At 32.6% G+C, this 13,969-nt stretch overlaps 1 protein-coding gene across 1 annotated transcript; it reads left to right on the plus strand.

The window, feature by feature from the left end:
* Window positions 1-8,847: 8,847 nt before the first annotated feature.
* Window positions 8,848-10,883, plus strand: LOC129753788 (cytochrome P450 4V2-like). Its single transcript, XM_055749635.1, has 5 exons — window positions 8,848-9,236; window positions 9,520-9,778; window positions 9,866-9,992; window positions 10,055-10,234; window positions 10,296-10,883. The coding sequence occupies exons 1-5, from the start codon at window positions 8,891-8,893 to the stop codon at window positions 10,881-10,883; spliced, it is 1,500 nt and encodes a 499-aa protein (XP_055605610.1). The 5' UTR covers window positions 8,848-8,890.
* Window positions 10,884-13,969: the final 3,086 nt, after the last annotated feature.

A 13,969-nucleotide genomic window follows, 5' to 3' on the forward strand; every position in this document is an offset into this window, starting at 1 on the left:
CTTTAGTTGTTAGCATTTTTTTAAAATCTAAACACCTTTCGGTAACCCTCTCAATTTTTGACGAAGCTCGGAACTCGAAAAAAAAACAAGTTCATTATTCTGTTAAAATTGATTTAAAATTTTCTACTGCAGTTTTTTCAGAGCTCAGATTTTCGATTTTTTTTTTGTATAAAATATAATGGTTTGTCAAGATTCTGCTCCTGTGGAAAAAACAACAATTTTCAAAACAAAACTTTGATTTTTGCTGTTTTTAAAAGCCTAAAAAGAGTAATCTTGTATGTATAGTTCGCAACCTACGATCTATACTAACCGATTTTACTTTAATATTGATCTCATGCATGATAGTTTTACTTCGTTATTGTTTGATTTTACCAGCAGAAATTCCATTGAAAACGCATTTAAGTGGCTCAAAAATAATCAAGTATTTTGTAATTTCGCAATAGTTGTATCCAGTAAATTTCCCTTAGTTTTTTTAAAAAGCGATGTATTTTAGCACAAAGAAGCAGAAATATAAGAAGGAGGATGCAGCCACCTAGAATACAATTTAGAAGAAGTAAAAGTTGGAAAAACTCATCAATATCATGACTGAAAAAAGTGTGCGCCAGGCGATGGGAGGTACCAGGAATAAAGACATTTTTTTTAAAAAAACGATAAATTTTTTTCAATTTTTTTCTATTTTTTTCTATTTTTTCTATTTCTATTCTATTATAACCATAAGATTACCTTCATTTCCTTCATAGAAAGTATTTCGATCAAACGAAAGGTTTTTGAGATACACGCATTCGTAAGTGTCCCATTTCTAAAAGAACTAAGCTTTAGTAACATAAATTCCGAAAATTTACGTGATGACCGAACAATTTTCAAAAACTAATGTTGGACAAAAAAAATTGAAGAATTTAATTTTCGAGTTGATACAATTGAAGATTAGGAATTCTAGTAAAAGTTCCCTCGGCTATTCAGAATTTTTACATTCCAAAAATCTATGATCAAATCTATGATGCATTTTTATAACACGTTCTATACAAACAACAATACTCAAGCTTTATTTGTTCAACAAATTTTTAAAGACAAAACATTTTGAAGATTTTCAAGGTTGCCATTCAAAATTATTGGTTTTTAGTAAAACCCAAAATAAACGAACAAAACTAAATCAAAATATTAAAAAATCTGACGAAGATTGGAGATACAAAGGCAAAAAAAATTGATTTACAACTCTGTGAAATTAATGATATTTTTGTCTAAAACCTGACTTTAATTTTGTGTTGAAAGTTCTGCATTACCTTTTCATTGTTGGGCACGTTGTCACTTCAATTCCACGTTTTTTTCGTAATTTGTAAAAATGTCAATTTGAAAATGACTTCATGCGCCCCCCTCAGCCCTTCCAACGCCCCTCAAATTTCAAAATTGCATTTATTACCCCCCTGGAAGCTCTCAACGCCCCTCACGGGGGCGGTTTTTTTTATTGATTCTAAGAGACTGGAAACAGCTTTTGTATGATTTCGAATACTTTTGAAAAAATAGTGATAAAATCGAAATAAGAACCGTGATAAAATCGAGCGTAAATATGGCGAGTATTGAAAAAATCAAACAGTGATAAAATCGAAAAACTACTGTACATAATTTTTTTCAATTTTTTCAATTTTTCCCATTGACGATTTCTTATTTTGAAGTATAATCCTTTGAATGAACATCATCATAACAAAATGTGTATCTTCAATGTTTATGTGATTTTGATACTCAATTCATAATATAACGTTTTATTTCGAATTTTGTTTCTTCAGATTATCAACCAACTATCAATCAACCAATTATCAATGATTTTAATTTTAATTATGAAACATGAGCTAAATCAATTTTCAATTTTAACTCTGTATAGCATTGTATGTCGAAGTCAGATTTTGAGTAAAATTCAAAAGTTCCATTTTGTATTCCAATTCTAAAAAATCTTTAGTAGGATTTTTTCATGAAAACATCAATTCTGTGCCACTTTCTATGGCTCTGAATGTCTGTATTTTTTCAGTTACTATTTTAAAGTTTCAAATTTAATTTTGTTTTAAAATAAGTTTCCTAAAAACACATATATTTTTCCTTTGTTAACCAATGAATCCAATTTTGCTTCTCCAATATCTGAGTATTGAGTTTTAGCTATGATTCTCCATTTGATTTTCTGAACATAAAATAAATAGCAGAAAAAAGATTACCTTAATCAGTGCATTTGAAATCAGTTCATTATTGAATGTAAGTGTGCAAAAAATTCATTCAGATCTAATTTTTTTTTTAAGATCAATGGAAAGCCATCTAATTAATCAAAAAACTCATTCAAAAAAAAAATTACAAACTCTCCCGAACTCTTAAAGTTATGATTATCTTAAAAAGGGCATTGTTTCGGTATTTTATTTTAATACTAGCTGATCCCATACGAACTCCGTTTCGCTTTCAACTTGGAATATGTCATGAACAGTTTGTATGAAAGTCAACTGCTGAACATTTTACAGATGCACTTCCTTATTAAATTTTATGTAATAATTGCAAAAATATTGGTCTGTCGTCTGCTACTAAATTTGAATTCAGGAATCAATTGACCGTGCCAAAAACACGCATAACAAAGCAATTATTGCCCTTCCCTAAGAACTCCCGTGTGCAAATTTCCAAAGCAACCCATTGCATAACAACGTCAATATGGGTAAAAACAGTGAAAAATTAATTAATATGGACGACCCCTTTTGTCGACCCCTGGCAAAACATTTGACATCTGAAATCGATTGCCCGTCCCCGAAAACTACAAATGCAAATTTTCATCCCAATCCGATGTCAAATAACGACGATATTGCTAAAATATTGAAAGGTTAATATGCCGGCCCCTTACACTGAATTTAATACCTGAAGTCCATTGCTCGTCCCTCAAAACTCTCGTGTACCATTTTCATCTGAATCCGATGTATAATAACGACAAAATCGCATTAACAGTTGTCGAATCCGCCAGTTAGTTTTGATTCTTTCTATTACACACAATGAATGAAAGCATCTGTATTCTCCAATGGTCGTAAGACAACTGAATGTTTGCTCCTGGTTATCCGCTTTTTTTTCCTTTTTTTCGCTCTCAGTATGCACGTTAAAATGCGAAGCTTATTTGTCAGCTATTTTGTAACCATTTTAAACATTTATATTGTATTGGAGAAATTCTTTTATTTATTTCATCTATCCTCTACATTCATCTCCTCCTCTACTCTCTATAATACAAGAGTTTACAGAATTGGTAGGATCAAGTTTTATTTTCTGTGTATCAACTTAAGTAGCTATAGCCTTTCTTACATCACGTAAATTTTTTTTTTATTTTAAAATCGTGTTTTATTGGCAAACTTCTTGTTATTACACATTTTATCTCTTTCTTTCTATCTCTCACTCGCTCTACTGTATGAAAATTGTCTAGACTATTTGTTTTTTTTTCAATAGCGCTGCCCTTAAAAATTTTTATGTTTTTGTTCACAAAAGATCGATAAGTATGTTTAAATCTCAGCTCTGTTCCGTATTTATCAATGCTTTAAAACTTTTTTTTTTAAACAACTTCTGTTTTAAAATTTGACAAAACTACACTGTTGAATCAATTTATTATTTTTACATCATTGAGTTTGCCGAAACTACACTATTTCAGCCACTTTTAACGTGTTCAACCCTTTTTTCATAGCTTCAGCTTCCAAAAATTCGATTTTTGTTATATCTTCTCAGTTTAAATCATTCACAAATGTTTGCACTTAAATTTGTTTTCACTCACGTTTCTAAGTTTTAAATACAAAATTAATGAAGTATCACTTTGTTCGTCTTTTATTTTCTAGATTTGCTTCAAAGTTTTAACTTTTTTAAGCTAAGGTTCTCATATTACAGCAATACTTTTTTAATCATTTACTATTTTATAATGGGTTTTTTTTATGTAATAGCCCACTTCTTTTTATCCTATTTCGCCAACACTACAATATTTGAACCATTATGTAAAAAGTTATTTTTTTCTCAACATACTTTCTTTTCTTTTATCGCTTTTTTCGAAGCTGTTCGGTTTTCAATCAAACTCGCTCAAGTTCAACCATTTATCAATTCACTGATTCAAATTTTTCACGGGACCACTACTTTTTCAGTTTTGGCAATTATGTACATAATTTTGCCAATCATTACTTTTTTATCAATTTTTATTTTCTTTTTTCTCTCTAAAATGTTAGCTTTCCAAAGCTTGGCCTTTTTCAAGGCTATTCCATTTTCAACAATTACCATTTATTAGGAGCTCTGCCCTTGCGTCAGAGCTTTTTTAATTTGTTGGGGTTCTGCCTTTGCGAGAAATATTTTTTTACTTTGAGGCTCTGGCCTTGCGTCAAAACCTCAACTTTTCTAGTTTTCTTTTGTTTTTCATTTTACCATTAGATTTTGGAACTCTGCCCATGCGTCAGATTCTCAACTTTTCAAATATTCTTTTTGTTTTCCATTCATCCATTGCTTACCAAAAACATCCATATCGAATCGAGACTCTGCCCTTGCGTCAGAGTCCGATTTTCTTAGGGCTTTGCCCTTGCGTCAGAAGCCATCATTACGATTACAGTCACCCATTTATTTAAACTCTTAATTTTTCATCAGAGCTCTGCCCCTGCGTCAGAGCTCTCCCTTAAAAAAATCACTGCATTATAAATTTCTCCAAACGTAATACTGGAAATTCCTCTTTTTGAGAGAAAGAACTAACTTACCAGGCGGAGGGAGTCTCAACTACGCCATTGCCGAATTCGCCAGTTAGTTTTGATTCTTTCTATTACACACAATGAATGAAAGCATCTGTATTCTCCAATGGTCGTAAGACAACTGAATGTTTGCTCCTGGTTGTCCGCTTTTTTTTCCTTTTTTTCGCTCTCAGTATGCACGTTAAAATGCGAAGCTTACATATTTGTCAGCTATTTTGTAACTATTTTAATTATTTATATTGTATTGGAGAAATTCTTTTATTTATTTCATATATCCTCTACAACAGTGAATAGTTTATATGGACGACCCCTTTGGCCGACCCCTGTTTGTAATTTGGATAAGTGAAATCAATTGTTTGTCCCTAATAACTCCTATGTGCAAATTTTCATCCCAATCCGGTGTATAAAAACGTCAATATCACTAAGATATTGGAAATTTGATATGGACGACTCCTTTTTCCGGCCTTTTACACTGAGTTTGATACCTGAAATCGATTGCACGTCACTCAAAACTATCGTGTACCAATTTTGAGCTGAATACGATGCATAATAACGTCAATATCGCAAAAAACAGTAAAACAGTTAATATGGACGACCCCTTTGGCTGGCCCTTCACACAAAATTTGACACCTGAAATCAATTGCCCGTCTTTCAAAACATTCATGTGCAAATTTTCAACACGATCCGACGAAAAGTAACGTTAATATTGCGAAAACAATGTTTGTGTTGTATGGACGACCCCCTTCAAAAGGGGTCATCCGAAAATCTGAAAACATTTTTCATCATTCCTGGTCCTAATGAGCATCCATGCCAAAATTCAGACCTCTAGCTCTTAAGACGGCTGAGTCTATAGAGGACAAACAAACAAACAAACATACAGAAATTGCTTTTTATATATATAGATATTCCATTCCCTAGTTGAAATATGTAGGTACCGTGAACTGGGAGTACTTTGATTACCAGACTGATTCACATGAAATTTTTGCAGATAATTATCATAAACTAAGTCTGAAGTTAAAATATCTGAAAACTGCTTCTACGTTTGAATGCCTATAAATTGAGTTTCACATAGGCTTAATTTTGCTTGTAGTTGAAGATTTTTTATATTACATTTATTCTAATTTTAAGGTTTAAAATATCTATTTTTAAAGACTCTCAAACAAACACCTCTGCTGATAAAATGAATGCATTTAGAAGCAAATGGTCTGTTTAATATGAAAGTTTAACTTTTTTTTTTCTTCGTTTAGGTATAGTTCTAGAATAATTTTTATGGTCATTTTATGATAATTTTCGTATATAAAAAAACGGACATTTTACATGAGAAGTTCTGTATAGAACAAATGGCTAAAAACCCTATCAAATGGTTAAGTCAAAAAATATCCAAATGTTTTTAATTTTTGCCCCTAAATGTATGCAAAAAAATTGTCCATCATTTTAGTAAATTTGTTTTTGAAAGAAAACGTTGAAAAATTCAATTGAGTCCAAACAAAAAATAACAGTTATTGATGTTTAAAGCCTTCTAAAAGCTAATTGTAATCAAAAAATAATTTTTAAGATGTCGAGATACGTTAAAATCATAGTGATCAAAGTAACCCTGAAACATGAAATCTGGTATTGTATCAAACGTTTAGATGTAGCCACTAATGTCCTTTGAATATTCTGCTATCAATGATCATGCTTTATACTCCTTACCTCTGTAAGAAATTTAAAACTTTTATGTTTTACAAAAAAGCAACCCCTTCTAAAATATTCGAAAATGAATTAAAAAAGTGATCAATGTTCCTCCAGTTTACGGTACTTAACATGTTACACAAAATTGTGTATTTGAACACTTTCAACAAATTTATTTTTGATATATCAAGTTTTTTAATCGTATACTTAAAAATATATCAAATACAAACTTCAAATTACTTGACTTTTAATAAAAACGCTTGTAACTTTATTGATTTTCATTCGATCTTGGGGATATCTCGAACAAAGTTTTATAAAATAAAAAAACAACTTACAACTTTTATGAAAACATCAAGTCTTTAAAATAATTATTTTAAGATTTTTTTTATCATCAAGGTAAAAACTTTTTTTTTCTTTTCAGAATATGAAAAGAAAAAAACAGAAAATCTTGAGAAGACATTATCTATCTTTCGTTAAGTGTTTATCCGTAATTTATTTTGATCACCTCATCCATTCATCAGGTTAATTTATCGATGTATGCGTTGAGGGGGCCAGACCAATTTTTTTCGAAAGGCCTTTATGAACCGTTTTTTTTTTCATGAGGGACTGGAAACAAGTTCAGAACCGTAACCAAATAACCGTTATGTCTGGAAGGAGGCCAAATTGCTGTTATCTTCAAACAATAATTTCACTTGCTTACAGCATTTTTGAACTAAGTAAACTGACGACCATTTTTAATATTAAATCAAGCGCTGAATCCGAGAATGAAATTCAAAAAAAAATCTCAGTGTGGAATTTATTGAGTTATGCTTCAAATATGAAATTTTGGAAAAAGAAAATATGTACTTGTACTTAGATTCAAATATCTCGGACTACATAACATTAATTTGAAATTTGTAATCTGTAATTTGCCATCACTCGGTTTTTTTCTCTAAATTTATTAATTTTTTTCAAGGTTTGAAATTTTGACTCTCTATTTCTATTTTATAGAGTTTAAAATAATGTCAAAATGTATGTTTTAATGATATTCCAAGCAACCAAAAGTACCATATCTACTTATACGCGTGCCTCATAAATTATAATTTCACTGAACGAAGGTTTCAAGGGAATTGGTACCGAACTTTCTCAAATACGAGTATGATAGTTACAGAATGTTTCTTCAAATAGCCTTTCTCTGACACGTCAATTGCATTACTCAGAATAAAAGTCACAAATAGGATCTCAAATAGCCTTCTATGGACTTTAAGCTCCGAAAAGTTCCTCAAATAGCCTTTTTTGTGACATGTTCGCTATTTCATAAATATGAAAATTGAACGTACATCACAAAAAGACATATCTATGTATATCTAATAAATAAATTATTTTTTGTAGCTTGGAAATAGTTGAAATGCATAGTTTATATTGAAGTTTTAACTCGGACCAACTTCAAGCTTACTTGCCAAGGATTGTTTTTGAATAGAATAAATATTTTCACTTTAAAAAATTTCATGCAACTGTATTAACTTACCACGAATTAATACACATTGAAAGTCAGTTGAGGCAATTCATGAATTAATTTTGAGATTCGTCTCATCAAAGCAATCGATGAGATGATTAACAACACACGCATGCCAGTGCTATTAGAAATAAACAATTAGGAAATTTTACCATATAGATAGATGCTCCCTGTCTAACAATTAAATATCTAGATAAACTCAAGAAATTGTATAATTTTATGCTTAGTAGTTATAGAGAAGAGAGAAGAGAGAAGAGATTTTTTTTTGGCTTTACTGATTAAACGATAACTTGTGAGCTGAACAGAAGGCCGTTCAAATCTATAATGGAACTTTAAAGTTTCAATAAGAATTTGAATTTTCGACTGAAAATCGGACTTCAGCACATTGATTGTTTTGTTCTTTTTAACGAGAGTTTTGTCATCAAACTTGTATGGAAGCACTTATAGTTATGTATTTTACGTTCTTTAAACGTTTGATTGATTATCTTTTTTCAAATTTTAGGTCTTGAATCGGAATGATTGAAGAGAAGTTCAACTTTTTTTTCCTCCAGATGCCCCTCTGAGCAGAGGGGGAGTGGGTGGTACGGTGGGAAAAAATCAATAACTCAAATTCGACAATTCATGAGCTTGGTCTAGCAATGCACACAATGTCGACTTCAAAAAATTGAATTTCTATTTGCTTTCAGTTTCCTTCAGTTTTGAATGATGAACATTCCGAATCAGGTCAAGTTTATGCTACTGGTTAGCAAACAACTTTTTTTTTTCTCGCATACACTAATTCTAGACTCTCCCCCATATGAACGTCCCCTGTCAAAAGATGACAATGTGAGATTGAAGATTTATTACTAATTAATCGAAGGCTTCCAACCAGTGCAAAAAAATTATTCATTCCGATGTTGCCGTGAGATTTGAACGAGCATTAGCAAAGTGTAGTTCAATTCTAACTTCAATCGGACACGGTTGATTGACGGAACGTCAATTGTCGAGTTTTCAGAATCGGTCAGAGATGCTGCTGCTGATCCTGTTCGGCCTAAGCCTAGGCTTAATTACTTGGCTCAAACTGGTCTGGAGTAATCGATATGCTCGTCGAATTCCTACAATCCGGTCCGCTTGGCCAGTTGTTGGTCACTGTTTGAAGTTTGTGCGTAAATCCACCCGGGAGGCATTCTGGGCCGTTGTCGAAAGTTTTGCCCAAGTGGACCGTTTGGGCAAACTGATGCTGGGTCCGGTGCCGATAGTTTTCGTCAATCATCCGGATCTACTTAAGGAACTTTTCGGACGAGATGATCTCCACGATAAGCCGTTCTTTTACGATTTCATGGGACTCGGAGGAGGATTGATTACCGAAAGAGGTAAGTATGTAAGTTAAAGGTTTTTCAATCATTTATCGTTTGCATTTTTGCAATCCCATAACAAGTGTGATTGATTTTGTAGAATTTAAGCTATGGTTATATTCAGAAATTTTTCTTTTCGTGCTTTGTGTCGCTTAGTGAGTTCACTCTCTTAACCTGTAGCATATTTAAAAGACCTTAAAATTTTTCCGCAAATTTGAAAAAAAAAACATTGCCAATTCTGCGGTCAAGAATTCAAGTCAAAAAATGCTAGAACATGATCAATTCAACGTATTATTTTCAGCCGGTCTGAAATGGCGTCACTCAAGGAAAATGTTGAATCCCACCTTCAATACTCGGATGCTGACCGGGTTTGTACCGATCATGGATGCTCGCGCTAGGAAATTAACCAGCAGACTTGCCCCTTTTGCTGATGGTCGGTTTCAAATTGACATCATGAAGTACATAGGCGAATGCACTCTGGAGATTGTTTACAACACAACCATGGGTCGAAATGCTAGTGAACTCCCGGGTCAGAAGGAATACGTTCACAACTTGGAAGTGTAAGAACTAGTTTTTTTTAAACATTTTGTATGATATTATATGATGATATTTAATGTTTAGTATGATTTTTATTTCAATGATTTCAGAGTAATGACTTGCCTAGGAGAGAGAATGCTCAATGTAAATCAGCATCTAGGCTTCATCTATCGCTTTTCGAAGGAATACAAGATTGATCAGCACTCAAGACTTCTTTGTAACGATTTCACGGATAAGGTGAAAATCTGGAGAAAGTTGTTTTTGCGATAAGCCTCATGATATATTGAATATTTTTATAGATTATTCGGGAACGAAAGCGGGAGCTGAAGAGTGAAGAAAATGATACTACCATTGATAAAGAAGAAACCCTCAGAAAGTCTCTCAACTTTCTGGACCAGATTCTGACGATCAAAAACGAAAATGGCAAAGGCTTTCCGGACGAAGAGATTCCAGATCATTTGTATACTATCATGAGCTCGGTATGTTTAAAATTTTCAAATTAGTTCAAAAATTCATAGCCTAACAAAATTATTCAACTAGGCTCATGATACATCAGCCCTTACTACGGCCTACACATGTCTGTTTCTTGCGATGTACCCCGAGGTTCAGAACAAGGTTTTAGAGGAAATGAACGAGGTATTCTACAATCCATCAGTGGAGGTCAATCAGGACACCCTGAAGCAACTGGAATACACCGAAATGGTCATCAAAGAAGTCCTACGCCTGTGTCCAGCAGTTCCGATGGGAGCTCGACAAACTTCCACCACCATTCAGCTGGACGACATCGAAATTCCACCAGGGCAAATCCTCGCGTACTGTCTGTTCACCCTGCATCGGCGACCCGACTTCTGGGGACCGGATCCGGAACGCTTCGATCCGGAAAGGTTTAGTCCACAGGCGGTTGCAGATCGGCATCCGCATGCCTATCTTCCGTTTGCTGCCGGGCTGCGTAATTGTATTGGATCCCGTTACGCGTGGAATTCGATGCGCATCATGTTGTTGAGGATTGTGCAAAATTATGAGCTGCAAACGGATCTGAAGCAATCGGATCTGCGGTTCAAGTTTGAGATTACGCTCAAACTTGATGGACCACATCTTGTACGGTTGGTGAGAAGGGACTCAACCTAAGCGGATTTAATTTAAACCAGTTTTGTGCAATCAAGTTTAGTTAAAGTAATAAACATTGGAATAACCGAGGTTGACATCTTTACTAGTATTCATATTGTCATATTGAAAGTAACAAATTTTCAATAGCGAATAATGAAGAGACTTGATCCCTAGGGTGACCTTCTTCCTTGGGTATATCTTGAAACTTGAATGTCTTACAAAGATTACATGTTCTAGAAAAATGTGCCAAATGGAAGGAAAACATATATGCTATTAGCTCAAATAAATTTAACAAATTTTTTTTTGAATTATTGACTTTGTTAAAAAAGTTTCACGAAATGTGACTTGAAGATCTTTTTTCATCACTTCTTCAATGTGTCTCTTATTTATTCAAATATGCCAATCGCTAGAGTATTAAATGAACTTTAACGATTGGCATATTTGAATAAATGCAAAAAATTCTTGAGTATTATATAAACTTAAGATTTTTTTTTGCAGAAAATGGACTCTAGGTCCTAGAGTTCTTAAAGGTATTTTTTTCTTTTAAGTAGATCATGATCATTGCTGATTACCAGTATTTATCCAAAATCTAAAACTAATCCAATGATTGTTTGGTTAAAAAAAAAGTCGATGTTCTCTTAAGATAAGAATATAGCGCCTTTCGGTATTCAATGAATAAAAGATTTAGACAATTTTTTAGAATTCTCTTCTTCAGACAATTACAAACTGTTTCATGAGAACAAGCATGACCAAAATAGTAACCTGACATTGACGGCTAAGGCCATGCGAACAAGGTGGGGTTTTAGAGGTTTAACCAGCCGCCCCCAATTGAGATTTTTTTCAAGTAAAATTGTCAGTACCGTGAAACGGGGTAGCTTTGATCAACATAAAATTTTTCTACATTATCATCAATAACCAAGTCTAAAGTTAAAACAACCCAAAACTGTTTTCTTCGTTTGATAAGTTGAGTTTCAAATTGGGAAAAACTTGGTTTGTTTCGGAAAATTTAAAATGTAAGTAAAAATCTCATTTCAAAAGCTTGAAATATCTATTTTTTAAGGCTCGCAAACAAACAGCATTCCTGGTGAAATCAAAGCGTTAATAAGCAGTAGGTTGATTTATGTCATAGTTCATTTTTTTTCCTTAGTAAATCTATAGTTTTGGTATAGTTTTTGTTGTATTTTGAGGTAAATTTTTGATATTCAAAAAAAGGGACTTTTTACAAAAGTAAGCCAGTCTAGGACAAAAGTCTAGAAACCCTATCAAATGGTAAAGTTTTAAGGGAAAAATTAAAGGGGAGAAGTGCGAGGGCCCTACAGTATTGAATGAAGGCAAAATTTCACTTTTTTTTTTTGTTGTTTAAATTTTATAAATAATGTCAAAAAATTTAGCCCCTTCATTTATGCAGCATCATTGTCTATCTTCCGATTTTAATTGTTATTCGACCTTTACACAAGAACTGGTTCAGTTTATCAACTAGGGTTACCAGACCTCACTACACCAAAAAGAGAACATTGATATCATTTTCCCAAAAAGTCAGGAAAAACGATATAACTCCGGTTTTTTGAGCTCCCAGCTTTCAGGTTGGTACAAGATAACAAGATCCATTTGATTACACTGGGTGACAGCCAAAAAATAGTCTGGGGTTTCTCAGCTGATTTAGACTAATTTTTGTGTCCTGAGTTAGAATATCACACTGATTTTGCTGTATCAGGTCAACTTTTTGAGATACAGTATTCTAATATCCTGGCCTGATTGAACAAAACCATGGTCATTTTCGGACTCAGGGCGTCAATATTAGTCTAATTCAGTTGGAAAACCCTGGACTATTTTCAAAAAATCTTTTTTTGTTACTCAGTGTTATCAAGCATTGCGCCCGGAAGACATGTTAAAAAGAAGAAAAAGGATGTACGCGCCCTGAAGGCCCCGACTACCTTGAATAGGTGGGGTTCTACTGTGATTAGAAACCGAGTTTAATTTGTTGAGATTATGCAAAAGTTGATTATTCGAAAAGATAGCAGTATTTAGATGTAACGGATGCTGAGAAACCACAAAAAACGTTATAATACGATCCATTTCCATTTTTTATTGACGCGTACATTACTTTTACAATCGTTATTTGAGATTTGAGAGCCTATTAGGTACCTAAATTGTGTACTTAATGATTACTGTTTGCATACTCATAGGCGCTTATTTTACGACTAAATATGCATGTTAAAAAAAAACAAGATTTTAAAGTAATTTGTTGAAAGCTGTTATTCCTTCCGTAGTTTTTGCATAAAATGTGATAAAACTTCATAAAATGAAAGATATACATAGGATTTTCTGATCAAATGTCTTTCAACAAAAAAAATTACATTTGATGAAATTTCACAAAAAGAAGAGTATGCCCATTTCTCGATCGAAAAAGAGTACATGTACTCTTAAAAGAGTTCGTATGATAACCCTTTCAATTACTAGCATTTGTAAATATAATGAAGGTGTTTTGTATCCTTTATTATCAAGAAAACTCGTTAAAACCGTCAAAATAGAGACTGATCAATGTTACCCCAAAGCATCAAATTCTAAACAAAGATTAAATTGATTTTTAAATTAAATTGAATGATGTCTAATAAGTTTCTACAACCACGTTTTACGTTCAAAGGAGTCCAGTCCTAGTTTAAAAAATATGAAACATGCCACATTACCTTTGACAGAAAAAATAATCGATTGATATTGATAAAAAGTGATCAATCTTACCCCGTTTTACGGTACAAGGAATGAATTTATCGGGAAATCACTTGAACCGGAAGGAGTTTAATGATATGTGTTAACAAGCATGTCTGAACTCTGAATGGAAAAACAAAGAATAATTTACAAAAAAAATAGTCAATTTATTTGTAAATTGAAAAACTTTACTTTAAAATACGGTTAAATTATTTCAAAATATGAAAAAAATATGAAGGCACAAAAAATAAGTTTTTTTAAAACATTTTTAAAGGAAATTTTACCAATAATTTTTTTTACCATTTTAAAAACTTCTTTATAGAATTTAATGAATAACTCAAGAGAATAGCATTTCTTTTGCTAGTGTTTTAAGGATTGATAAACAATTATTGATTGATAAA

Source organism: Uranotaenia lowii, chromosome 3 (assembly GCF_029784155.1).
Source record: "Uranotaenia lowii strain MFRU-FL chromosome 3, ASM2978415v1, whole genome shotgun sequence".
Taxonomy (NCBI): Eukaryota; Metazoa; Arthropoda; class Insecta; order Diptera; family Culicidae; genus Uranotaenia; species Uranotaenia lowii.

Coding starts and splice junctions, on each gene's coding strand:
- LOC129753788 (XM_055749635.1), top strand. CDS start 8,891: ATGCTGCTGCTGATCCTGTTCGGCCTAAGCCTAGGCTTAATTACTTGG. Junction 9,237..9,519: donor AGGATTGATTACCGAAAGAG/GTAAGTATGTAA, acceptor TATTATTTTCAG/CCGGTCTGAAATGGCGTCAC. Junction 9,993..10,054: donor GTAACGATTTCACGGATAAG/GTGAAAATCTGG, acceptor ATATTTTTATAG/ATTATTCGGGAACGAAAGCG.